Source organism: Prionailurus viverrinus, chromosome C2 (genome assembly GCF_022837055.1).
Source record: "Prionailurus viverrinus isolate Anna chromosome C2, UM_Priviv_1.0, whole genome shotgun sequence".
NCBI lineage: Eukaryota > Metazoa > Chordata > Mammalia > Carnivora > Felidae > Prionailurus > Prionailurus viverrinus.
This window is the reverse complement of record NC_062569.1, coordinates 26,434,690-26,461,539: the sequence shown is the minus strand read 5'-3', so window position 1 is coordinate 26,461,539 and position 26,850 is coordinate 26,434,690. Positions and strand designations below refer to the sequence as shown.

The 26,850-nt window shown below is 42.3% G+C and overlaps 1 protein-coding gene across 1 annotated transcript in view; it reads right to left on the bottom strand.

The window, feature by feature from the left end:
- Positions 1-12,518: 12,518 nt before the first annotated feature.
- The window catches only part of LOC125175170 (collagen alpha-4(VI) chain-like), a 103,571-nt gene continuing 89,239 nt past the window's right edge, over positions 12,519-26,850 (bottom strand). The window contains exons 32-36 of the mRNA XM_047875508.1: positions 24,448-24,538; positions 22,313-22,996; positions 20,288-20,384; positions 19,591-19,802; positions 12,519-13,134 (exon numbers count right to left, since the gene is read on the bottom strand). Coding sequence (XP_047731464.1) covers positions 12,959-13,134; positions 19,591-19,802; positions 20,288-20,384; positions 22,313-22,996; positions 24,448-24,538 — 1,260 coding nt within the window. The 3' untranslated portion in view covers positions 12,519-12,958. The remainder of the gene's footprint in view (positions 13,135-19,590; positions 19,803-20,287; positions 20,385-22,312; positions 22,997-24,447; positions 24,539-26,850) is intronic.

Here is a 26,850-nt window from a genome sequence, read left to right as displayed (position 1 = left end):
TGAATCTCACTTCATTGCGGTATATTATCCTTTTCATGTGCTGTAGAATTTTGTCTACTAGCATTTTGTTGAGGATTTTTACATCTATATTCCTCAGAGACACTGGCCTGTCATTTTCTATTCTTTAGTGTACTTATCTGGCTTTAGTAACAGGGTAATTTCAGCTTCATAAAATGAGGTTGGAAGTGTTCCTTCCTGGTCAGTTTTTTGGAAAAGTATGAAAAGGATCATGTTAATTCTTTAAATGTGTGATGGAATTAATCACTGAAGCCCTCTGGTTCTGGGATGTGTTGTAAATGCCTGACAATTAGCTTTTTTGATTTTAGTTTAAGTTCCCAACATTAATCTTCTGGTTGCGGAGGCATTCATTTCAAAGACCTCCATCTCAAATAAACATATCGCCACACACAAGAGAAATGGCCAGGTTGCCATACCCATGCAAGTCTTGGGTGACCTACGAAACTGACCATTTGAGTGACCCTGCATTTCCCTTCCTGTGACTTAACTCCTGCTCTTCTGTTTTAAATTCACCAGTAGTGAGTGAGCCTGTGAAACCCTAGGTACTCCTCCTTCAACCCTAATAAATGCAGAACCCAGGACCACATTCTCACGGTCTCTCTACCCACAACCTTGCTATTGGCCCCAGGGCATACTACGTGCCCTCCAGGATTTGTAATAAACCTTACTTTTTTTCGAGGTTCTCAGAGAGTTGTTGCTGAAGTGCATCTTACAATCACAATAAGAACCTCAAGGGTCAGTGCAGCCATAACATTAGCTCTGGTCAGGGAAATGTCTGTGGGGGCTTTCCAGACCAGGTACCAGTTCAGGTGAGTGCCCCCATGTATTGCTAGCTCATAGCATCACTACTGATAGGCTGAGACCAACAAAAAACATGGGCTTTTCTTTGTTGGGAGATTTTTGACTATTGATTCAATCTTCTTACTCATTATCGATCTGCTCAGATTTTCTATTTCTTCATGATTCAGTCTTGGTAAATGTATGTTTCTAGGAATGCATCCCTTCTAGGTTATTCAATTTTGGGGTGTATAATTGTTCACAGTAATCTCTTATGATCCATTATATTTTTGTGATATCAATTATAATGTCTCCCTTTCATTTGTGATTTTGAGTCTCCTCTCTTTTTTTTTAGTCCAGCTAAAGGTTTGACAATTTCGTGTACGTTTTTAGAAAACGAGCTCTTTCTTTTGTTCATCTTTTCGGTTGTCTTTCTAGTCTCTATTTCATTGCTCTCTGCTCTAATCTTTGTTATTTCCTTTCCTCTGCTAACTTTAAGGTTAGTTTGTTCTTTTTTTATTTCCTTGAGGTACAGAGTTAGGTTATTTGAGATTGTTTTTTTCTTACTGTAGACAGTTATTACTATAAACTTCCCTCTTAGAACTGCTTTTACTATAGTTCATATGTTTTGGTATGTGACAATTCCATTTTCATTTGTCTCAAGATATTTTTTTATTTCTCTTTTGAATTTTTCTTTGACTTACTAATTGTGAATAAGGTCTCTCTTTGATATTTGATGGTTTTATTAGAATGTGTCTCAATGAAGTCCTCTTTGTGTTAAATCTGTCTGGGGACTTCTGAGCTTTATGTGCCTGGCTCTTCATATGCCTCCTCAGATTTAGGAAATTTTCAGCCATTATTTCTTTAATTATCTTTCAGCTCCTTTTTTTCTGTCCTTCTTCTGAAATTCCCATAATGCAAATATGGTTTTAGTTGGTGGTGTCCTATAATTCACACAAGCTTGTTTCACCCTTTTTCATTTTTTGTTCTTCTTTGACCGGGTAATTTCAAATGACTTATCTTCCAGATCAGATTCTTACTTTCTGTTTGATCAAGTTTGCTGTTGGTGCTATTGCATTTTTAAATCTCATTCATCATATACTTTAGCTCTAGAATTTCGGTTTGTTCTTTTTAATGAATTCTATCTCTCTGTTGAACTTGTCATTTTATTCACATATTGTTTTCCTGATTTCATCGAGTTGTCTATCTGTGTTCTCCTATAACTTGCTGGGCTTCCCTAAAAAAAAAACATTTTGAATTCTTTGTCCAACAATACATAGAGCTCTTTTGCGTTGGGGTTTGTTACTGGAAAATTATGTTCCTTTGGTGGTATCCTGTTTCCTTGATTTTTCATGTTTTTTGTAGCCTTGATGTCTACATATTTGTTGAAGCAATCACCTCCTTCAGACATACAAATCGTTCACCTGCAGATGGGTGCTAGGGTGCCAGCTGGGTGGGGTGTGGTGCTTTCAGATTTGGGGAAGGTCTAGTATCATCTCTGTGCAAATCTCTCAGCTGAGGTTAGTGCTGGCAAAGATTGTAGGGATCCTCAACAATCAAGGTTTCAACCAAGATGTCTGTAGCTGCAGTAAAGCTTGCTGGAGTCTTCAGTGGTAACAGCCACGGGGGACCACCTGATCTCTTTTTGTCCTATGAGCGATGTCACGGCCAAGGGGATTCCTCTTGGTGCTGAGTCAAGCCTATGGGTGCCCTCATGGTGGTGGCAGCACTGGTGTCTGATGCATTTGTGCCTATCGAACAGCCAGTGAGCTGGAATCGGGAGCGCTGGTGCTCACAGAGTGACAGCTGCTCCAAGGTCTGGGGCACTGGCTAGCCTCAGTGGTAGTGGCTCCAGTGCCTCAGGTATGAGTGCTTGTGGCACAACTGTGGACGTGGGTTCTGGAGTATGAGCATTCACAGAGCAACAGTGGCAGGGCAGGTCCAGGGCAACTGGCTAGCCTACAATATGATGACTTGGGTACTTGAGTCACAGGTGAGCACCAAGAGGCCACAGAACCAGGTTCTAGAGCAAAGATATAGACAGAGATAGCATCTGAGGGGCTGAGGGGCTGGTTTTCCTGCATTATGTGGCTCTGGCACCTGAGATGTGAGTGTGCACACAGCAGCCATTAAGCCAGGGTCTGGAGCACAGGTGCACACAAAGCTGGTGTCTGAAATGCAGCTACATGTGGAGTAGCTATGGCTCTGGGGTCCGAGGCATGCACGGGGCTGTGGGGGCAGGAAGTGCGAGTTCCAGGGCAACACAACAGCAGCTCCTTCTGAAAGGTGCACTGCAGCATCTTTCTTCTGGGGGTCCGTGGCAGCTATGGCTCTTGGTATGTCTGTGGCAAAAGCTGTGGGCTCTTGGGGTCCATGCCAGTGAACGTTATGGGGTCCTCTGCTATGAGAGCTATGGGGAATCTGCCACTGTTGCGGGGGCTGTGAGGCCCTCCGTGGCAAAGGCAGGAGGGGTCCCTCTGCAGAGAAGGTCACCAGGGAGATGGCAGCAAGTAGCACCTGCTGCACAGCTGATTGTGGCAGCCCCTGCCCCTCTTCTTCGTCCTAGTCGTCTCCAATGTCCCAACTAAGACAATTTCCCCAGTGATCTTTTTTATGCAGTGATTCATTTTTTGCTGCACTGTGTTACAGTAGATTCTTGATGGAATTCGAGCCCTTCCATTGTTATTTCGGATAGTGGCCTAATTGCTATTGTTTTGGTGCTGGTGTGTGAGGAAACAAAGGCCAGGATCAAGTACTCTGTCACGCTGCTGACCAGCAATGATTTTTTGAATGTGACATCGAAAGCTTAGGCAACAAAAGCAAAAATAAACAAGAGGGACAACCTCAAACTAAAAAGCTCTGCACAGCAAAGGAAACAATTGACAGAATGAAAAGGCAACCTATGGAATGGGAGAAAATATTTGCAAACCATATATTCAATAAGGAGTTAATATCCAAAATATATAAGGAACTTCTACAACTCAATAGCAAGAAAGCAAACAACCAGGCTGAAAAAAAAGAAACAAAGTACCTGAATAGGCATTTTTCAAAAGATATACCAATGGCCAAAAGTACATGAAAAGGTGCTAAACATCACTAATCATCAGGGAAATTCTAATCAAAACCACAATGAGAAATCACTTCACACTTGGATGGCAATCATTAAAAAGAGGTAACACATGTCGGTGAGGATGTGGAGAAAGAAGAACTACTTGTACACTGTTGGTGGGAATGTAAATTGGCACAATCATTATGGAAAATAATACGGAGGCCTCTAAAAAAATGAAAATTAGAACTATCATATGATCCAGCAATACCACTTCTGGGTGTTTATCCAAAGGAATTGAACCCAGTACCTTGGAAATATCTGTGCTCCCACATTCACTACAGCATTATTCACAATGGCCAAGATGTGAAAACAACCTAAGTGTCCTTTGACAGATGAATAAAGAAATTACGGTGTGTATATACAATGTGACATTACTCAGTCTTAAAAAATGGTTACCCTTCCACTTGCAACAACATGGATGAACTTAGAAGACATTACACTAGGGAAAGAATTCAGATATGGAAAGAAAAATACTGTATGATCTCAGTTATATGTGGAATCTAAAAAAGAAATCAAATACATGGAAACAGAGAGAAGAGTGGTTAACAGGTGGGAGAAATGGGGAGATGTTGATTAAGGGGTACAAAGTTGCAGTTATGTAGGATGAATATTTAAAGATATAATGTACAGCATTATGACTCTAGTTAATAATTCTATGTTGTATACTGGAAATTTGCTAAAAGGGTAGATTTCAAGTGCTCTCACCACATACCAAAAGAAAAAAATGGGGGGGGGGGGTCCCAGATGGCTCAGTCAGTTGAGCATCCAATGCTTGATTTCAGCTCAGGTCATGATCCCAAGGTTGTGGGATCGAGCCCCACGTCAGGCTCTGCACTGAGTGTGGAGCCTGCTTAAGATTCTCTCTCTCTCTCTCTCTCTCTCTCTCTCTCTCTCTCTCTCTCTCTCTCTCCCTCTGCCCCTCTCTCTCACTCATACTTTCTCTCTAAAATTAAAAAAATTTTTTTTAATAAAAATAAAAGGTAACTACATGAGCAGATGAAAGCAAGAATTCATTTCTTTATTCTTCACTTCTATAACCCAAGCTAATAGAAGTGTTCTTAGCATATAATAACTAAGATAAGAAGGGTTCAGTAAATTTTTATTTGGATAAATAAATATTACTTCTTATATCTCTCCTTTTAAATTTCTTTCTAAGTCCTGCCCAGTTCTAAGAGTCAAAATTATGACAATCTAGGGGCGCCTGGGTGGCGCAGTCGGTTGAGCGTCCGACTTCAGCCAGGTCACGATCTCGCGGTCCGGGAGTTCGAGCCCTGCGTCAGGCTCTGGGCTGTTGGCTCAGAGCCTGGAGCCTGTTTCCGATTCTGTGTCTCCCTCTCTCTCTGCCCCTCCCCCGTTCATGCTCTGTCTCTCTCTGTCCCAAAAATAAATAAACGTTGAAAAAAAAAAAATTATGACAATCTATTAAATGGGAGAAAATATTTGCAAATGATATATCTGATTAGGGGTCAGTATCCAAAATATATAAAGAATTTATACAACTCAACCCCCAAACAAAACAAATAATCCAATTAAAAATGGACAGAAGGCATAAACTGATTTTTCTCAAAGAAGATACCTACATAGCCAACAGACATGAAAAAATGCTCAGCATCACTCATCATCAGGGAAATGCAAATCAAAACCACAATGGGCTATCACCTCACACCTGTCAAAATGGCTAAAATGAACAACACAAGAAACAAGTGTTGGTAAGGATGTGGAGAAAAGGGAACCCTCATGCACTATTGGTGGGAATGCAAACTGGTACAGCCGCTCTGGAAGACAGTATGGAAGTTCCTCAAAAAATGAAAAATAGAATTACCATATGATCTAGTAATTCAACTACTGGCTATTTACCCCCCACCCCAAATCAAAAACACCAGTTCAAAAAGATATACGCACCCCTATGCTCATTGCAGCATTATTCTCAATAGTCAAATTGTAGAAGTAACTCAAGCATCCCTCAATAGATAAATGGATAAAGAAGATGTGGTATATATACACAATGGAATATTATTCAGCCATAAAAAGAACGAAATCTTGCCATTTGCAACAACATGGATGGAGCTAGAGGGTATAGTGGTAAGTGAAGTAAGAGAAGGACAAATACCAGGTGATTCCACACATACGTGGAATTTAATAAATAAAAAACAAATTAAAAAAAAAGATACAAATAAAAAAACAGACTCTTAAGTATAGAGAACAAACTGATGGTTACAAGAGGGGAGGCAGGTTGGGGGATGGGTTAAATGGGTGATGGGGATTAAGAGTACGCTTATATTGGGCACCTGGGTGGCTCAGTGAGTTAAGCGTATGACTTAAGCTCAGGTCATGATCTCAAAGTTTGTGAGTTCGAGCCCCACATTGGGCTCTGTGCTGGTGGTGCACAGCCTGCTTGGGATTCTCTCTCTCCCTCTGTCTCTGCCCCTCCCCTGACTGTGCGCACTCGCGCGCTCTCTCTCTGTCTCTCTCTCTCTCTCTCTCTAAATAAACTTTAAAAAAGAAAAAAAAAGAGTACACTTATACTGATGAGCACTAATATAGAACTGTTGAATCACTGTATTGTACACCTGAAACTAATATAACACTGTACATTAATTGTACTAGAATTAAAATAAAACAACCAAGGTATTTCAATGGACTTCAAGATTAAAATAAGACTGAACATCGGACATAACTCTTCACTTTCCCCTGCGGAAAATGATTAAGAAATCAAACCCGGGCCCAGTCTGAGTATTTCTTTTCCTCACAGAAGGCATTCTGATGTAATTGCTGTCTTCTGATGAATGAAAAACTCATGATTTTACAATGAGCCCACTCATAAATACATAGTGAAGAGCTTGCTTCCGCTTCCAAAGAAAGACATTAACTCAGACCAACATAGAACGTGTTCTACTTGCCTGAATCCAAAGTTATATGCAGATAACATTAGCTCACATGTTCTGGCTTTGTATTTCCAAGGAATTTCTGGAGTACTGTGGTGCGTAGAACATAAATCAATGGCACAAAACATAAATGTACACCTTAGGGACTACACGTAAAGGAAATACCTGTGGAGACAGAACTCTGGTAGGAGACTTGAACATAACTGCCATCCATGTTCTACTTCCCAATCCCAGGCACCTCCCTTTGCAAAAGGATGACAAGCTAGGGACCCTAGGAAGCAGGCTCTGAAACAGAGCTTAACATGTAGACTATTTATAAGGGAGTGCTTTTGAGGCCAACACCTGTGGAAAGGAAGGGAAGAGAATCCAATTAGGCAGAGACAATAGTTGGGCTGTGTGGGAGTCCCAAAGAAGTTCTTAGCTGACCCCACAGACAGCTCAGAGCTGGGATGGCCCTGTAAGTGTCCCAAGTGGTGGGGTTGGACCTTTATAATTTAAATTTAATACTGACCAGTCACCGGTTACATCTGCCCATGGCAGGATGCGAGTTTTTCTTCAACCGAGGAAATCTCCAGTGAAGGCTAGCCTCTGAGGGTCACCAACCAGCAGCACTCACAGCAGCTGGAGGAAAGAATTCTTCATTCCTAAAAGGCGGGTATGGGTGACACATCACAGCCTGTACCACATTGCTATCCTGACTCCAATGGTAACTGCATCTTTGCTTTTTTTCTGCCTAGTCTCACCACATAAGGTATAGCAATATAATTTAATTTTGCCTGTTTTTGAAGCTCAGATGAATGGAATCCTATTCTGTGCATATTCCTTTCTCTCAAAAATATCTTTTGTAAGATTCAGCCATGTTGCCAAATCTTAATTCAGTTTCATTAACTCATTTCCATTTCTGTACACCCTGTTTTAATGTAGCACAGCATGTTCACCCATGTCTTTTTTAATGGACATATGGGTTGTTCATGACTTGGGGGTCTGAACTTGGTGCTGTGAACATTGCACATTAACGTGTATGTATCCCGGTGATCATGCACATGATTTTCCAGGGGATACACCTAAGACTGAAGTTGCTGGTCCAGGGTATTTGTATTTTTAATTTTAATAGAAAATGCCAGAATTCTTTCTAATTTTCACTCCCTAGAACCATGTTTGTGAGTCCCCATTGCTCTCTATCCATATCCCTGGGAATAGGCTCGGTAATGCTGCAGTAACATCCCCTAAATCTCAGTGGTTTACAGCAAAAAAGGTTCCTTCTCAGCTGTATTTTGTGTCCTTCATGGTAAGTTGTTCCTGATCACTGCAAGATCCAGGCTGATAGAGCAGTCTCTATCTGTAACACTGCTGTTCTCTTAGATCTTTTTATTTTTCCAGAAACATATCCATATCATCTACAAACAGAGATTATATTACTTCTTCCTTTCCCATTCTTCTGCTTCTAAAGCTTCCTTTAACTTAACTGCATTGGTGTTTTATATATTTTAAGGCTTTATTACTAGATGCATACAAATATATAATTGTTTTCTCATTAGGAAGATACCCTAAGCCAGCTAACTGATCAACAGACTGGTGGCTGGCTGCAGATACATGAGCCAGCTCAGCCCAACTTTCTTCAAATTATATCACCCCAAAACTTAGTGTTCTAAAACAACAATCATTTATTCAGCTCATTATACTGCGGGGCAACAATTTGTGTTGGACTCCACTGGGTGGTTCTTTTGTCCTCAGCTGGGCTTGCTTCTTTTAGGTGCCTAAGGTAAGAGAAGAGCCAACGAAGGAATGGATTAGTTTGTGTGCAAAATTTAGACAGACTACAGGAGACAAGAGATGTTCTTCTCATCCCTGTCTCCTCAGCCAGAAAAGACCAAGGTCCAGAAAAAATGGAGTCAGTTGTGTACGTCACCAGGGAAATCACAGAGGGAATCAGATGCTGAATTCTGGTGCCCAGTCTTGGTATTTCCCATAACACCACCGTCCCAACTATGAATCCCCAGCTACATTGAAAACTTACCTCTGGGACTATTCAAAAACCAAAGGAATAATCCAACACAAGATCTCAAGATGGCAAAAATTTAACAAAGTTTAATAAAATTTAATAACAAAAATTATTCTAACTTTAGGCTACCAAATGATTCATTACATGAGATTTGATTTCACTTGGCCTTTCTAATCTTAATTCCTTCATCAGAAAAACCAATATCCCCAAAACAGTTTATAGTGATGATATGATAACTGATCCAAAGAGGAAATTAAAAACACACAAAACTTTTTCCACTTGGCTGATGGGGCACTGATGTCCTGACATCTGGAACAAGTGCAGAACATCTACAAAGCAGAGAAAGTTTCTACAGTGAGAGGTATGGCATGAGTCAAGCATTGTTGGAGGTGGGGGTTCCTTTCTAACAGTCTCTAAAAACAGATAGAGAGTTACAAAATCAGGACTGAAAGAAAATCAGTTGGGCCCTGTGCAGGGCAGTCGGTTCTAAGGTGAAAAAACTCACAGTCTAAGGAGACTGATAGGTAAATGATGTAAACATAGTGGAAAAAAGGCAAAAACAGAAGTGTGCCCAAGTCAGCCTATGGCAGGTAATGACTAATTCTTTCTTTAAAAGGGATAATCAGAGGAGTTTTCAGAGAGGCAATGAGACCTGAGCTGGATTTTGATACAGGTAATGGATCTGGTAGATGCCTATGAAATACTTTACAAACAAAAGAATTAAAAGGGCACTCCCCACAGAAGTATCACCAAAGGCAGCAGCATGGATAAATAGGATGTCGAATTTCCAGAAAACTATACATGTTCTATTTAGTATTGTTCAAGTGAAAACTTGAAGGGACAGAACAACTGTCACCGTCGGTGAGGCCAGAGACTGGATGCGAAGACCCGATCTCTGAGGCCTCGGATGCTACACTAATGCTTCTGAGTGTGTCCTATCGGATTCAGGAAGCTTTGGAAAATTGGAAACAATGCAGAAGGACATTCCCTGTAACAGCACTGTGATGCAGATGCATCCCCCAGAGGTCCCCTCAACAGAGGGATGTTGCCCCAGCTTCCAGGAGCACGGTTGGCAGACAGCTCTCAGGTGGGCCCCTTCAGAGCTGCCTCACCCACGAGTGTGCCCTTCCTGGGGCATCCCACTTTCAACGGCTAGTGGAGGCAGCCATTGGTCCCAACTAATTCCACACACCTGAGGCAACTTTGGCCAGACTTTTAGCTCCAAAGCTCCCTGTGGGGTTGGCCAGGGCTGTCCTTAAGATTCCTTGCCTCACAGGTCAGCTTTTCTTTCAGTCCATCCCTGCTGTTTCCTCTTCCAGACTTGGGCCAGACCAGAACCCCCAGGGCTGGGAGGGGAGCATCTGAGGTAGACAGCAAAGTCCAGCTCCTTTACGTCAAGCAGGAAATTTCTCTCTTCTGTCTCAGTCTATCCTCCTACCCGACCCACTTTGGGCTCTGACCTTCAGAATTCTCTGACCTTCGGTGGCAGCCAATGTTTTGGAACAATGGAGTAGAGGTGAAGGAGCACTGTTCTGGGGATCAAAAAGAATTCCAAGCCAGTTTCTGTTAGGTTCCTGGGTCAAGAAGCTTCACCTTTCTGAGAATGGGAAGAACAAGGGGAAAAATTAGAAAGAACAATGCCAACATCCAAGATTTAGTGGTAGGAGTAGGTAAGTACATGAAATAATGTTAGAAAGTGTCTTATAAATTGAATACTATCTAGAACAATAGATATTGTTTCCAATCCTTGGTCAGATTGTCTAACTCATGGCTTTTCTTTTTTCTTTTCTTTTCTTTTTTTTTTTAACATTTTTAAAATTTACATTTTAGTTAACATATAGTGCATTATTGGTTTCAGAAGAATTCAGCGATTCATCACTTACACACAATATCCAGTGTTCATCACAACAGTTGCCCTCCTTAATACCCATCAGCCATCCAGCCCATCTTCCACCCACATCCCTCCATCAACCCTTAGTTTGTTCTCTATCATTAAGAGTCTCTTGTGGTTTATTGCCCTCTCTTCCCTGAAAGCTTTCCAAGTACACTTTCTGCTTGGGTCAGAGGAGCTCTGAGGAAGAGTTATACCACCATCTACTAAATGCAAGGAGAACTACAGGCGGACCTTCTAAGCGTTCCAAGGATGGCAACAGCCAACACCTGAACAACTCCTCCCAACATTCCTCTTATATTGAATCTTTGCCTTTGGGTTCTCAATTTCTAGACACTGGAAGGGCAGGGTGGGGATAAGAAGTGGAAAACAGATCACAGCTCAAATCACATACCATCCTCAGGATAGATATGCTCAACCCCTTTATGCCCAGGCAGCTGAGGTTATGCCTAAAAGAGAGAAACGCATACACACACCTGCACAACGAGCAGCTCTTTCAAACAAGATGGAACATTTCCGTTTCATTCTAATCATGAAAATGCGTTAGCAAAATCAGGTACAAGGTAGTGTGCTAAGGAAGGGGAAAAAGATAGTATTCTAGGCATTTCTGGATTATAACAAATGATTACCTTTTGGAGAAAAGATTATAAGTGATATTTATTTCTTTCATGTGCTTTTCTGTGTTTGACAAACTTGCTGCCATGAACACATAGTTATCATTTTGTGATCAGATAAAAATAATTGCCATAGAAATGGAATCAAAACGTTAATGTTTCTGTGATTATTTTATATCAACCTGGTTCCTATCCCATCTCCTTTGTCACTGGGCTGAGAGGAGGAACAAATAGGATTCTGTTGAACCAGAAACTTGCCAGAGAGCAAACTCCCCTCTGGGTCTGTGGGGGCACCCACGAGCTGCTTGTGATCCTTTATAGACTGAATGTTTATGTCACCTCAAAATTCATATACTGAAGCCCCAATGTGACTGCATTTGGAGATACAGCCTTTAGGAGGTAATTAAGGTTAAATGAGGTCATAAGGATAGAGTTCTAATTCTATGGAATTAGTGTCCTTGTCAGAAGAGACACGAGAGAACTCTCCCTCCCTTTCTCTCCTTCTCCCTCTCTCCCCGCCCCCATCCTCATTCCCTCACTCCCTCCCTTCCTCCCTCCTTCACTCTCTCCCCACAGAGGAAAGGCCATTTGAGGGCAGAGTGAGAGGGCAGCTTTCTCAAACCCAGGAGCCCTCTTCTTTTTTCAAACCATCCACACTTTGGTCTTAGACTTCCAGTCTAGTTTGGACTTCGAGAACTATGAGAAGGAAGTTTCTGATGTTTAAGCCACGCAGTCTGTGGTATTCTGCTATGGCAGCCCAAACGGATTCGTACATGACCCTCCCAAGGCCCCACATCAGGCACCCTCAATATCTAGCAACTCTAGAATTCCATGTAGTGCCCATTTCTGCCCTGAAGCTGGGCCCAAGTTAGAGGCCTGGGGGATAGAGCCATGAAGCCAGAGGAAGAGCTCCCAAAATCATAATTTCTTCACTATCTATATGGAAAAACTTCTCATCCAGGGTGAACCTAGACCCTTCATTTCATATTTGCATTGAAAACATCACCTTTAATTGTTGAGTCACCAAGTTTCAAAGCACAAGAGTTGTAACAGATGACAAAGACTCAGTCCCACGGCAAACTCACTGCTTTCTCACCATCATCTGCTATGTCACAAAATATAACACAGGTTGCAGTGAGCAGGTATCACACACAGTTTCACACCAAGTGACTTAGTCAAAATACCTTTATTTTTACACTGAGTAGCATGGATTAAATATCACATTAAAAATTCCCAGACCCCCACTTTGACTAACACTTCCATGTTCTCTTAGTGACAAACAAGAATTCAAGTTGCAACTCACTTCCAAATTAGGCTTTATTCACTGCTTCCATTGAGTTTTCTTTTGCCACAGAGCCAAAAAAAAAATTTTTCTTTTAAGTAATGTTGTAGGTAAAATTCAAGTTTCTTTTTCATTCAGTTCTAAGTCCTTGACATACTTGCAGGAACCTTTCGGTTAGTCTTTTTAACCACTAGAATGCAGTCCTTCTCAAGTGACAAATCATCTGGCCCACGTCCTCGCTCGTAGGAAAAATTCAGGGGTTAGGAACCCGACCAATGAGATTGTAGAGTGAGCTACATAATTTATGAGCCGTGTGGTACTGTCTCAGGAAAGGTAATCTCATTTTCGTCAGCTCTGAAAACAGAAGCAGCTGCAAGGCCCTACAGGGGTGTTGGGACACACCAGGCCTCACACTCTGCCTTAGTTTGGAACCGGTTCGCGTTGCCCCCGCAACTGCCATACCAGAACTGTTGGCAGGCCTGCTTCTCCTTGTCATAGTACCATCTCAAGGTGTAATTCTGGCACTCGCCTTCCATTGGATCGAGGGAACAAGGGCCTGCAGCAAAACGAATGCAGAGAGAGCTGAACTTCCTGTGTGAGCCTGACAGCAAAGGAACGATGGTTTGGAGACACAGACTGGGAATGAATCCTAATCTCACCCCCAACTGGCTGTGTGAGCCTGAGCTTATCCTCTCTGAGCCTCAATTTCTTCAACCGTAAAAGCAATTAAAAAAAACCCACATCCCAATGTTTTTATAAGTGCATGAAAAGTGCAATACAGTTGTAACTATCATTTTGATCAGTACCTGGCATATGGAATGTATGCTAGACAATGTAGAAATGAGTGAACAAATGAATGAATAAAGCTTTCTGATACCAAGAAACTCCTCAGTTGCTTATAATACTCATCTCCCTCTTTTTCTTTTTTTTTTTTTAATGTTTATTTATTTTTGAGACAGAGACAGAGCATGAACAGGGGAGGGGCAGAGAGAGAGGGAGACACAGAATCCGAAACAGGCTCCAGGCTCTGAGCAGTCAGCACAGAGCCCGACGTGGGGCTCGAACTCACGAACCGCGAGATTGTGACCTGAGCCGAAGTCGGCCGCTTAACCGACTGAGCCACCCAGGCGCCCCTCTCCCTCTTTTTCAAACCGTATCAATCCCTTGCCTAATCCCAAACCTCCAGCCATCTAATGGCCTAGCAAAAAGGCAGCTTATTTATTATATAGTATACCCTGACATTTGCCCAAGAAGTTAAAATATCTCTTCTAAGAAAAACATGATGTTTCTGGAGAATAAAATAGTTTTGAGATCAACAAGTTACAACAGAGCAAGATTTGAGATGCCCTGAATTTTAAATCAGACGCTAATTTCCCCACGTATGTAACTTGTGCCTTCCAGAGAGAACCAATTTCCTTGGGTACACTTGAAGTCACAGAAAAATATTCCTGTCTGAGTTCGACCATACAGTATAGAATAAACCATGCTCCAGATGGTTTCCCCTGGGTCTTCCAAGTACCACCAAATAAAGAAGATAATGTCTTCAGAAAGCAAGGGGCTAAAATTCATTGTCTGTTCCTTGGAAGACACCTCCCATTGGCATAATCAGCACAGACTAGTTTTCTTGAAGGAGTGATCAGATGTGCTGGACCCAAGGGAAAGAAATATACTCTTAGTAGGGTAAAGATTTGATCATGGAAATTGTCCACGAGAAGCAAATGCTTCTCCAAAACTTGTTGGAGTCAACAGGAAAACACTCCAGTGGCGAACTTTTGGCTATACTCTGTAGATTCAATAAACAGACTTGCGGCTCAGCAATCAGCTGGTGCCCTCTAATTTAACAAGCCAAGGACTTGTTTAAACCAATCATTCATAAAGCAAAAACAAACTACTGGGACTTCATCAAAATAAAAAACTTCTTCACAGTGAAGGAAACAATCAACAAAATAAAAGGCAACCTATGGAATGGGAGAAGATACTTGCAAATGACATATCTGACAAAGTGTTAATATCCAAACTATGCAAAGAACTTTTAAACTCAATACCCAAAAGACAATCCAAGTTAAAAACTGGGCAAAAGACATGAACAGACATTTTTCTAAAGAAGACATACAGATGAAAAACACATGAAAAGATGCTCAACACCACTCATCATCAGGGAAATGTAAATCAAAACTACAATGAGAGGGAAGCCTGGGTGGCTTACTCAGTTAAGCATCTGGCTCTTAATTTCAGCTCAAGTCATGATCGCACAGTTCATGAGATCAAACCCCACGTTGGGCTCCATGTTGACAGCACAGAGCCTGCCTGTGACTCTCTCTCTCCCTCTCTCTCTGGCCCTCCCCCATTCAGCATACAGGTGTGCTCTCTCAAAATAAATAAAATAAACTTTAAAAAAACTACAATGAGGGACAACTGGGTGGCTCATTCAGTTAAGTATCCGACTCTTGATTTCAGCTCAGGTCGTGATCTCACAGCTGGCCAAGTTCAAACCCCACAGTGCAGAGCCTGCTTGGGATTCTCTCTCTTTCCTCTCTCTCTGCCCCTCCCCCCCCTCAAAATAAATAAATAAACAAACAAACAAGCAAACAAACTTTAAAAAACTACAATGTGATATCACCTCACACCTGTCAGAATGGCTAAAATCAACAACACAGGAAGCAACAGATATTGGCTTTTCTGCCAATATCTGCCAATTTCTACTGAGAAACGGGAACCCTGTTGTACTGTTGGTGGGCTTGCAAACTGGTGCAGCCACTCTGAAAAACAGTACAGAGGTTCCTCAAAAGTTAAAAATAGAACTACCTTACGATCCAGTAACTGAACTACTATTTACCCAAAGGCTACAAAATACAGATTTGAAGGGGTACATGTATCCTAATGTTTACAGCAGCATTATCAACAGTAGCCCAATTATGGAAAACCCAAATGTTCATTGACTGATGAATGGATAAAGATGTGGGGTGTGTGTGTGTGTGTATGTGTGTGTGTGTGTGTGTATACACACACACATATATATACACATATATACATACACATATATATATACACACTATACATATATACACATATATATACACATATATATACACACATATATACACACACATATATACACACACATATATACACAAAATATATGTGTATATATGTATAGTGTGTATATAGAGAGAGTGTATATACACAATATACATATATATAATGGAATATAATTCATATATATATATAATGGAATATAATTCAGCTATCAAAAAGAATGAAATCTTGCCATTTGCAATAACATGGATGGAGTTAGAGAGTATGATGCCAAGTGAAATAAGTCAGAGAAAGACATACCATATGATTTCACTCATATGGAATTTAACAAACAAACATAAAAAGGAAGAAAAAGAGAGGAAAACCAAGAAACAGATTTTTAACTACAGAGAACACACTGAGGGTTGCTGGAGGGGAGGTGGGTGAGGGGGTTAAATGGGTGATGGGTATTAAGGACACTTGTGATGAATACCGGGTATTCTACCTTAGTGTTGAGTCACTAAATTCTACACCTGAAACTAATATTACACTGTATGTTAATTGGAATTTAAATAAAAACTTGGAAGAAAAAAAATAAACAGATAATTCACTTCTCTTAGTGACACTGTGGCTTTTGCCTTTAAAGCCCTACCCTTGCCTTTAGTCTGGGAGACAAACAGAGGCTGCTTCTTCTAGATTATACTTCTAGAGCAGCACCATCCAGAACTTCCTTCAATGAGGGAAACGTTCTATCTTTGCACATAAATACCCAGTGTCTACTGAGTATTTGAAGTGTAGCTATTGCAAGTAAGAAAGTGATTTTTTGGTTTTATTTAATTTCAAATTATTTAATTTATTGTTTTTAATGTTAATTTATTTTGGAGACAGAGGCAGAGCGCTAGCAGGGGAGGGGCAGAGAAAGAGAGAGACACAGAATCTGAAGCAGGCTCCAGGCTCTGAGCTGTCAGCACAGAGCCCAACATGGGGCTCGAACTCATGAGCCTTTGAGCTGTGAGATCATGACCTGAGCTGAAGTTGGCTGCTTAAGCAACTGAGCCACCCAGGCGCCCCCAAATTATTTAAATTTAGATAGCCAATATGGCTAGTGGTTGTTCGGTGCACCTAGAAGTGAGTAAATCTTTGATGCTTTGTCTCTGAGGTATTCTTTGTAACCTAACACTCAGAGTCTTCATTCTATCAGTAGGATATGGCATGGGGGGCAATGAGTGTTACCCAAGCAATTAGTGCTAGCCCCCCAATTTTACATTTACATTATTTTCACCATGAGTATTAACTTTTGTCTTATTAGAAAGATCCAACAACAGCATTACTCAAACAGGTCCATAAAATCCAAGAATGAAGGGGAAAAAAGGGGGAGAGAAAGAAGTTTGTTGGACAGGTATGGGTCTGTCTCCTAGTATATATGTCTTATCATGTAGTCCTATCTGCAGGGGGAAAAAAAACACACAAAAAAATAGACCTGTGTGCTTTGGAGAATACACTGAAATTGAAAATATACCAAGAGCAGCCTTGTTCTGTGAAAAGAGAGGATACTCATTTAATTCTTCACAAGTAGGTGCAATAGATGGTTGCCAGTGCTGTGGCAGAATTTACCTGAAGATGCAGGGACACAAAGGAGGCTATGAAAATTTAATATCTCCCTGGGCCAGAATAGACTCTAAGTAGAGGTGAAACTTGAACTGCGTAGCCAAAGGTGAGTAGATGTGGTATAGGTGGACACTGTAGAGAAGGGCAGGTGAGAGTGAGCACCTCCATGGTGGGTCAGGATAAATAACAGGGCATCAGGGGCAAATAGTGCAAAAGGCATCTGCAGGGGAGTGGCAGCCAATGAGGCCCCGGAGGACCACAGCAGGGGTGTGATCACAGAGGCATGTGTCCCTTACCCCGGCACGGAAACATTGTTTGCTAAATGATGGGGAAATGCAGAAGAAAAGAAACGGCATGGCCACATGTGCAGGAACATCAGAAAATGAACTTGGTGCTCAAACTGCAAGTGGAAGCAAGCCAAATTGGAAGAAATGAGACCAGATGGAGAACTCCACAGTTACACTTGAAGTGAAAGCCAAGCTGTGGGGAGGAAGATGCAGGAAAGAGAGATGGACCTCGGAGATGCCAAGGAGGAAGTCACACCAAGATCTGGTCACCAGCTGGAGGTGGGAGGCGAGGAGAGAATGAGAAGCGTGATGTTTGGGTTTTGACTTTCCATTCCTGGGCTGATGGTGGTGCATTCCAGTAAAGGAACAGAGGAGGAGAAGGAATGAATGGGAAAGACAAATCCAGCTCATTTAACTGAATTTGTTTGAGATGACTGAGGGCATATGCCGTGGTGCAATGTGGAGGGTAGGTGAATACACTGGTCTGCAGCTCAAGAGAGTGAAGGTAGAAGATACGGATTTGGAGCACACAGGGGAGAGCCGAAGTCATGGCAGGAAAGCTCGCCCCAGGGCATGTGCCCAGAGTGCTCAGGGGGCTGACCGCAGCCTCTGGGGGAGAGTATTGCGGGTTCACCATGAAATTAACTAAGCCTAAGCTTCTGGGCCCTTCACCTGCATAATCCTCTTCTAAAGAAATATTCTTTGTACTGAATTGTTATAATTTTGTTTTCTTAAAGAGAGGCTTAAATGTAGGTGTTGTGTAAACATCAGGTTCCATAAAACCTAGACCCCCGCTGTGAGGATGGACCCGGGGGGAGGAGCCCACAGGATAGACCAGTCGGGAGTGGAAGACCAAGATAAGAATGCTATATCTGAAGCTAAGAGAGGATGAGGTTTGAAGAGGAGGCTAGTGGTTAACAGTCCCCAACGAACCCAAGTCAGTGGGGCTTGAAAGAGCCCTTTGGTCTTTCTCGACGGTTTGGAACATGCTTGAAGACAAGGGCTTGCTCTCTTCTCTGAGTGGACGGCTGGAGGAGAAGGTGTGCGGCCAGGCATATGGGATGTCACAGGAAGTTGTACCTGGCCACCTTTATTTCTTTTCAAAGCAAAAAAAATCATAAAAATAAAATAAGGGCATCTGTTAGAGGAAGGGATGTGGCGGAAGGAGCTTGGGGAGGTGGTGAAGGTTTAGGGTGCCCTTGGAATGCATCAGGAGAGGAACTGACCAGAGCCACGTTACAGAGGGGTGGGAAATTTGAGGGGACTTCCGGCCTCAGTGTTTGGCTGCGAATGGGATCGGATTCAATAACCAGTAAGCTCTCCTCCATCTCTTTCACTTTGAACGTGAGGGATACGGAGCCTTAGAACAGTTGTCACACTTGTTTGCTCAATGGACTCGCTGGGTAAGTTCCACACCCAGAGCCCGTGACTGCATTGGTCTGGGCTGAGGTCTAGGCATTGACAGTGTTTGGATTCTAAGGTGGTTCTGGTGTACAGCCAAGACTTAAAATCATTGCTTTAGTAAGATTACCTGAGGATATTATATACTGAAAATATAATAACTGACAAGGTAAGTTCTTCTATGCTTAATGTTCAGCCTAAGGAGGTGAAACGTTGCTGTCTATGCCAGGAGTCCCAGTTCCTAGATCTGTCTGGTTTTGTTATTTCCCTTTGGACATGTGTTTGCGTTAGAATCCAAGAGGTAGGACATACCATTGATATCTTAATAGCTAACTTGTATCCCTCTCTGTGACAAACACATGCATTATCAAGTTTCATTCTTCAAATAATCCTATGAAGTAAAGATTCACATAATCCCCATTTTACAGATCAGAAAACTGAGCCACAGAAGGATGAAATAATTTTCCCATGGCCACCTAGCTAGTAGCCCCAGATGGTAAACCATCTGGGCACATTCAAAACTTCTAGACCATTATCTTTCATTTAACCTAAGTAGGGCTGACCCCCCTACTGAATTTGCACATTTGAAAGGAAAAAGTGTATTAAAAGCCAAAATTTGCATGTGAACACAGGGCACAGGAATTAAAAATAAAAACAACCGAAGGAACAAGGAGTAGTTTGGTTGTTACCATAGGCAGTACCTGAATTTCTTTTTATCCCGGTTCGTTTCTGTTTTGCAGGCATTTCTTGTTCATTTCCTTCAGCATCATATACATTCTTATAATTTTCTAGTGCTTCTTGCTGAGTTATAGATTTCACTGTGGCTTTTCTATTCTCTCGGAAAAAGTCTGTCATTTCAAGTGCTTCCAAATCGTCAGCAAAGCCAGATATGCCAACCTGGCCCTTGGGCAACCTACACAGAGACAATCCATCTCAAACTGCAAAACTGAACCGCAGGAACTGGAAGGTTCAGTTCCCAGTTGACACTGGCAGGCTCAATAAACTGTAGGTTTTGAGCATTTCCTGATGTCTTCGGTATCCAATTAGCTATGGTCTCAGGTTTGGACAAATATCAAAATAATATGTTTAGCATTATTAATTTTGCCTCTGAGACATGGTATGAGGGGCTGGCAGGGTGTAGTAGAAAGGAGACTGTGTTATTTTTTGCTTTTATATACTGATGGGCCCTTTACATTTTTTATATTGTCCCTATATTACTCTTAACATTAAAAAATAAGAAAACCCAAACCATTTCGGAGTTGTCAAACACAGGAGCATCCTTGCCCCTGTGGTTTGGGTCAGGTCAAGGACTGGCATTGCCTGTGACCTTTCTTTAGGGACAGAGTCTCCTGCAAGGGACAGAGATGTGACACAACCTCAGCTCTGCCTTCAGCCTACCTGCTGGGAGACCTAAATGACTGCAGCAGAGTGTCCCCTCGGTTCGGGCCCCCGCATTTTCTAATGAGCTCTGGAGATGGGTACTGGTTTGCTCCACCTACAAAGAAAATAAAAAATTAAGTCAAGTCAAATCAAGCATAAAATAACATAAAACTTAAAAATAACAGAAGCATTGGGGCGCCTGGGTGGCACGTTCGACTTCGGCTCAGGTCATGATCTCACAGCTCGTGAGTTCGAGCCCCGTGTCTGGCTCTGTGCTGACAGCTCGGAGCCTGGAGCCGGCTTCGGATTCTGTGTCTCCCTCTCTCTCTGTCCCTAACCCACTCGCATTCTGTCTCAGTCTCTCTCAAAAATAAATAAACGCTTAAAAAAATTTTTTTTAAAAATAACAGAAGCATATAGTAAAATAAAGCATAAAAACAAAATGTTGTCCATTAAGACATAAAATTTTAAAGACAAAATAAAATCAAATATGCACTAAAACAAAATAAAAAGCATCAAAAATAAAAATAAAATCAAACAAAACAAAATCCCAAAAGTCCCTGACACAAAATGAAAAAAACTATATATATAAAATAAATTCAAATAAAGCATAAAATAAATACTCAAATACAAGCAAAGAAAAACAAAAAAAACCCATAAAATTCATTCTATCCCATAAATAATATAAAATAAAATCGAACATAAAAGAATATACCAAAACATAAAATTAAACCTAACAAAATAAAACATACAAAAACAAAATGAAATTGGAACAGACTAGAAAAGTGATTCCCTCCGCCTGCTTCTCCCTCAGAGTCACTAAGCCACCAGCCGTCTATTATAATTCTCTCCTGTACCTCCTACGAAGATAAGGAATCTGAAATTCAGAGTGTTTTGATGACTTTCTAGGGTCACACAGCTCACTTGTGGTAAAGCCAGAACTAGCACCAATTCACTGATCTTTGTACTTCTAGAATCCAAGAGGCACAAATGCTGTCAGTACTTCTAAGATGTCCATTAGCTTCCCTTTATTCCTTCAGTGATGAAGGGGCAGGCATCCCTCAAGGCCCCAATGGGATGTCATACCCCCTTATAAATGCAGAAGCGAATGTCGCCCTATAAGGAGAGCAAGAAGGCCTGATGTGTCACAAGGAGGCACCCTGCACATGAGTTGTCTTAGACTGCATGTTGGTAGACAAAGCCCAACAGAAGCTCCTGGAAAGGTGATCGTGATAATACCCACACCCAACCCTAACACTCTGCATTATCGTGCTAGGGACACAGGAACCGGCTGTCTATGAATTTGGTTCAACTAGTTCTGACTGGAGGTAGGGATACTAGGACAGGAGGCAGGGAAGAATCTGGGCCAGGACCCACTGGCACAGTGCCCCTTCATCTTCCCTGCTGGCTTCATCCACCCAGCCTGAGGTGGGAGACCCGAGACATCCGTCCTGTGTCCCCAGTTCCTGGAAAGTCTCTGGAGACCTCTGAAAATAAATGTCCTTCGCTCTTATTATCCAAGGTGTGGTCCATGGACCGGCATCACTAGCATCGCTGTGAGCTTATTAAAAATGCAGAATGTCAGGCCTCAACCGAGACCGACTGAGTCAGAATCTACATTTTAACATGATCCCTGGGAGATAGATGTGCACATTAAAATTCAAGAAGCACTGTTATATGCCACTGGATTCCAGACTCTATTCCTGGATACAGAATAACAATAACTATGCCTTAAAATTTGTACAACACTGGGCTTTCAAAGCACCCATATTTGAATGTAGGCTTCACAAATAAGGAAGAGACTGTGATCCTCATTTGGGTAAATGAGAAAATGAAAAGGTTAAGCAGAAACCTGAGGCCTCTTGGCCACCAAGTGAGCCACCAAGCCAGCACCAGGCTTGGCACGGTGTCAGGGCAATGATAGCTCAGGGTTTTGAGGCACGCCTCAGCAAGGTGAAGGGCGCAATGGGTGCCTGATCTCCCAGATGCCAGGCTCTGGTAAGTTCCTCTCCCCACCCCACCCAGAGCGTCCCCAGTGCTTACTTTTTAGGAGCTTCAGGAAGGCCCGGGTGAACCCCTGGGCATAGGCTACTTCTGGGCCTGAGACGCCCTCCAGGCGCAGCAGGTGCTGCTCAGAGGGGAGGCTGGCCACGTCAGTCAGCTCCGCCAGCTCGTGGGCCCCTACACCGGGGCCCAAGGCCAGCACAAACACAGTGATGCCCTTGCACTTGGCCTCCAGGGACAGAGTCCTTAGCTTCTCCCGGTCCCAGGCGCTGGTCTCGCTGGCCACGATGGGGAAGAGGACCTGCACCCGCCTGGGCAGAGGGGCTGCCAGGAGCACCTTCTCCAGAGTCCATTCCAGGGCGTGGCCCAGGGCGGGAGCTCCCCGTAGAGGGCCACTGGCGGCCTCGCGGAGGTGCCTCTGCATCTGCAGCCGGTGGCCGTAGGAGGTGAGATGGAAGCCCTCCAGCACAGGGGGTTGCCCCGCACCTGGCCAGAAGCCTGGAGTTGTGTGCGTCACCAGGGCCACGCGCGACCCATGGGGGGACGTGCTCGGCTGTGCGGCCACCTCCAGATCGCCAAGCATGGCGTCCACTAGACTCAGGGCGGCACGGTACACGTCAGCCCCAACGCCATAGGAGCTGTCCACCACGAATGCCACGTCCATGTCTACTGCCAGGGGTCCCGGCACGCTCGCCGTGCACTCTGGGGCTGGTCTGCACTTGTCTGGGGAGGAAGCGCCAAGAGAGGTTGGGGTTACCAGGCATCCCTTTCTTTTCCATGCAAACACATTTCCAGCCTCTCGGTAAGAATAGCTGCTGCTGAGCTCTACCAGCATTGTGTTAACAAGGCAAGCTGATGGGCCCTGTAAGTAAACGTGCCCATTTTTCAGAAGAAAGGATTCAGAAGATCTGATCCCACACTTAGAAGTTTTTTAGCCACTAGGCCACAGCATTCTAATCTCTAGGTTCACAGACACCTGCCTGGTTCAGTCCTGGCTCTCTTACTTGGATGAATTATCCAGCCTTCTTTCCTTATTTGTCAGATGGAGGTAACGATAATAATAACAGTACCTACCTTATGAGGTTGTTTGTGAAGTTTAAATTAAAAAAAAAGTGAGTTAATAGATGTAAGTGCTCAGAACAATGCCTGGTGTATGTAAGAGTTCAAGCTCAATAAACACCAGCTAGGTTTAAGCTTCTACAGGAGAAGGAACTGAGGCCCCCAGAGGCCATGTGTCAAACGATTTGATGGGTGTGAAAGCAGCTCATCAACTGTAACATATTCTACAAATGGCGGTTACTGCATTTGACTCGACCGAGTTCTCAGAGCCAAATGTCCCAGGGCAGTGTTTGGTCTAAGTGTGGATCAAGTAGAGGGAAAAATTAAATCTCATTTCAATTTCACCTCACTCTGGCCCCAGAAACTATGGGTGTGGATGAGAGTCCTTCACACTTGGGCATGCATGGGCTTTAGTACAAATTTCTCTCTGGTACAGATTAACATGGGGGGCAGGTACAGTGATGAAAACTGGAGACCCAGAGACACTGGATGGCTTGCCAATATCCCACCAGTGGTCAATGGAAGTTCCAGACTTAGAGCCCAGGACTCTTTTAATTTAATTTAAGTATTTTTTAGAGAGGGAGGAGGGGCAGAGGACGAGGGGGAGAGAAAATCCTAAGCGGGGCTCCATCTCACGACCATGAGATCATGACCTGAGCCAAAATCAAGAGTCAGAAGCTTAACCAACTCAGTCACCCGTGTTCTCCTAGAACCCCGGACCCTTGTGTCTAGGTTCAGAGGTCTGCCTTATACACTAAGGGGTCACTAAGTAAGGAACACAAGCCCAGCCATCTACAGGAGCCTGCCAGCACAGGTAAGAGCAGATCAGGGATAAGACAATAGGGATGAAAGGGACTATGGGGCACTCACAGATGCCTGCCCCATCAACAGAGGTCAGGCACAACTTGGTTTGGGCTGACTGTGGCCACAAGGGAATGCGGTGTGTGTGTGTGTGATTCTCAAGATGATTCCTAAGAAAAAGTGATTCCCAGATTCTAAGACTCTGCACATATCAAGCAAATACACATCTGCAGAGCAGACCTGGCCTGTGGCCACCAGTTAATTCATCCCATTCTAAAAACATCAGTCCTATCAGAAATACTATCTGGGCTTACCATAACACAGAGTGCAGCGGGCCATGTGCTCCACATCCTGTGGACTCTCGGTCTCCCACACGAACACGTGAAATCTGTTGGATCCATCCACCTAATCCAAACACATACACAAGGTTATCATTAGCTGAGTTAAATTTCCAGCCATGCTGTTCATGCTTTTCCCAATTCCGATGAGAAGGACATTAATATGATATTTTTAGAGAACATGTATACTTATATACATAATTAGAATTTGGTATTATCTATTACAGTCATTTATTGCCATTTAGTTCTCCAGTTCTAAACTGGATATGAGACTATCATTGCTGTGGGTACGTGCAGGTCTTCAGACTCCCAATGTGTGTAAAACTCAGTCAATGTCATGTCGTGTTGGAATGAAGATCAGGGAGTTGAAGGTTCGGTCATTTATAAATTCCATACATCTGGAGCTGCCCACAGTATGCAAGATGCAGTGTGGTGGGAGTTACAAACACGAACAGGCAGACCCTTCATGGTGGTGGTGGCCATATAGGTAATACAGCATTAAAATACAAAGAGGTAGATACCATAAGGGAGGCCTTTCTAGCATATTCCTGGTGTTTAGGGCTGGTACATGCCCAAGCCAGAAGCCAAGAGTGAGGAGCACTCAGGGAAGGCTTTGGGGGAAGGCAAATGTTTATCTCTTTCCTTCAACCTTTCCAATTATGACTAATTTAATAACTGATATCAAAGCTTAAAAGCAAACTATTAATATATCAAAATAGTGATAATGATAATAATAATAATAATAAATCATCCAGCAAAGTCCATGTGACAACTGGTTATCAACAAACCATTCCCTCTTCTTCTTAAGGCCACAACTAGACTACATTTCCCACCCTACCTTGTAGCTATTTAAAAACATTTTTTTTAATTAAAAAATTTTTTTGAATTTAAATTGAAGTTAGTTAACATATAGTATAATAATGATTTCAGGAATAGAATTTAGTGATTCATCACTTACGTATAACACCCAGTGCTCATCCCAACAAGCACCCTCCTTACTGCCCATCACCCGTTTAGCCCATTCCCTACCCATCTCTCCTCCAGCAACCCTGTTTATTCTCTGTATTGAATAGTTTCTTATGGTTTGTCTCCCTCTCTGTTTTTATCTTATTTTTGCTTCCCTTCCCCTGTGATCATCTGTTTTGTTTCTTAAATTCTATATATGAGTGAAATCATATCATATTTGTCTTTCTCTGACTTATTTTGCTTAGTTAGCATAATACTCTCTAGTTCTATGCACATTGTTGCAAATGGCAAGATTTCATTCTTTTTGATCGCAGAATAATATTCCATTCTGTGTGTGTGTGTGTGTGTGTGTGTGTGTACACACACACCACATCTTCTTTACCCATTCATCAGTCAATGGACATTTGGGCTTTTTTTTCTATGATTCAGATGTTATCCCTTTTTAATGAGTCACTGAGTTCTCTAAATCTTGTGTCATGATTTTTTTCCCTTTCTTTCCCTCTTTTTTTCCTGCTTCATCGTTCTCCATAATCTTATCTTCCATATGCTGATTTGCACTCTGCTTTGTCCATCCCTGCCGTCAGGGCATCTATTCAAGGTTGCATCTCAGTTATAGCCTTTTTAATTTTGGCCTGACTAGAATTTATTTCTTTTATCTTTGCAGAAAGGGATTCTCTGGTGTCTTCTATGCTGTTTTCAACCCCACCTAGTATTCTTATAATCCTGGATTTAAATTCTAGTTCAGAAATTCTACTTATATCTGTGTTGATTAAATCTCTGGCCATCATTTCTTCCTGTTCTTTCTTTTGGGGTGAATACCTTCATCTTGTCATTTTGGAGGAAGAAAAAATTAACCAAAAAACTTAAATTAAAAAATCAGAAACAAAACAAAAATATCAATTAAGAAAGCTAGATCCTAGGTATGTTTCAGCCTGCTGGTTGAAAGAAGCTTGATAGAGAAAAAAGGGAAAGGAAAGAGAAAGAAAAATAAAGGAAATTTTTAAAAATTAAAAAAATAGGGGCGCCTGGGTGGCGCAGTCGGTTAAGCGTCCGACTTCAGCCAGGTCACGATCTCGCGGTCCGTGAGTTCGAGCCCCGCGTCGGGCTCTGGGCTGCTAGCTCAGAGCCTGGAGCCTGTTTCTGATTCTGTGTCTCCCTCTCTCTCTGCCCCTCCCCCGTTCATGCTCTGTCTCTCTCTGTCCCAAAAATAAATAAACGTTGAAAAAAAAAAATTAAAAAAAAAAAAAATTAAAAAAATATATATGTAGTAAAATAACGAAAATAAAATAGAATAATTTTTTTAAAATTGAAAATAAAATAAATCAAACAAAAAATAATTTGTTCTTTCTGTATCCAAGAAAGAGAAAGAAAACAATTTAAGCAAAAATAGAAGGAAAGAAACTGAATAAACAA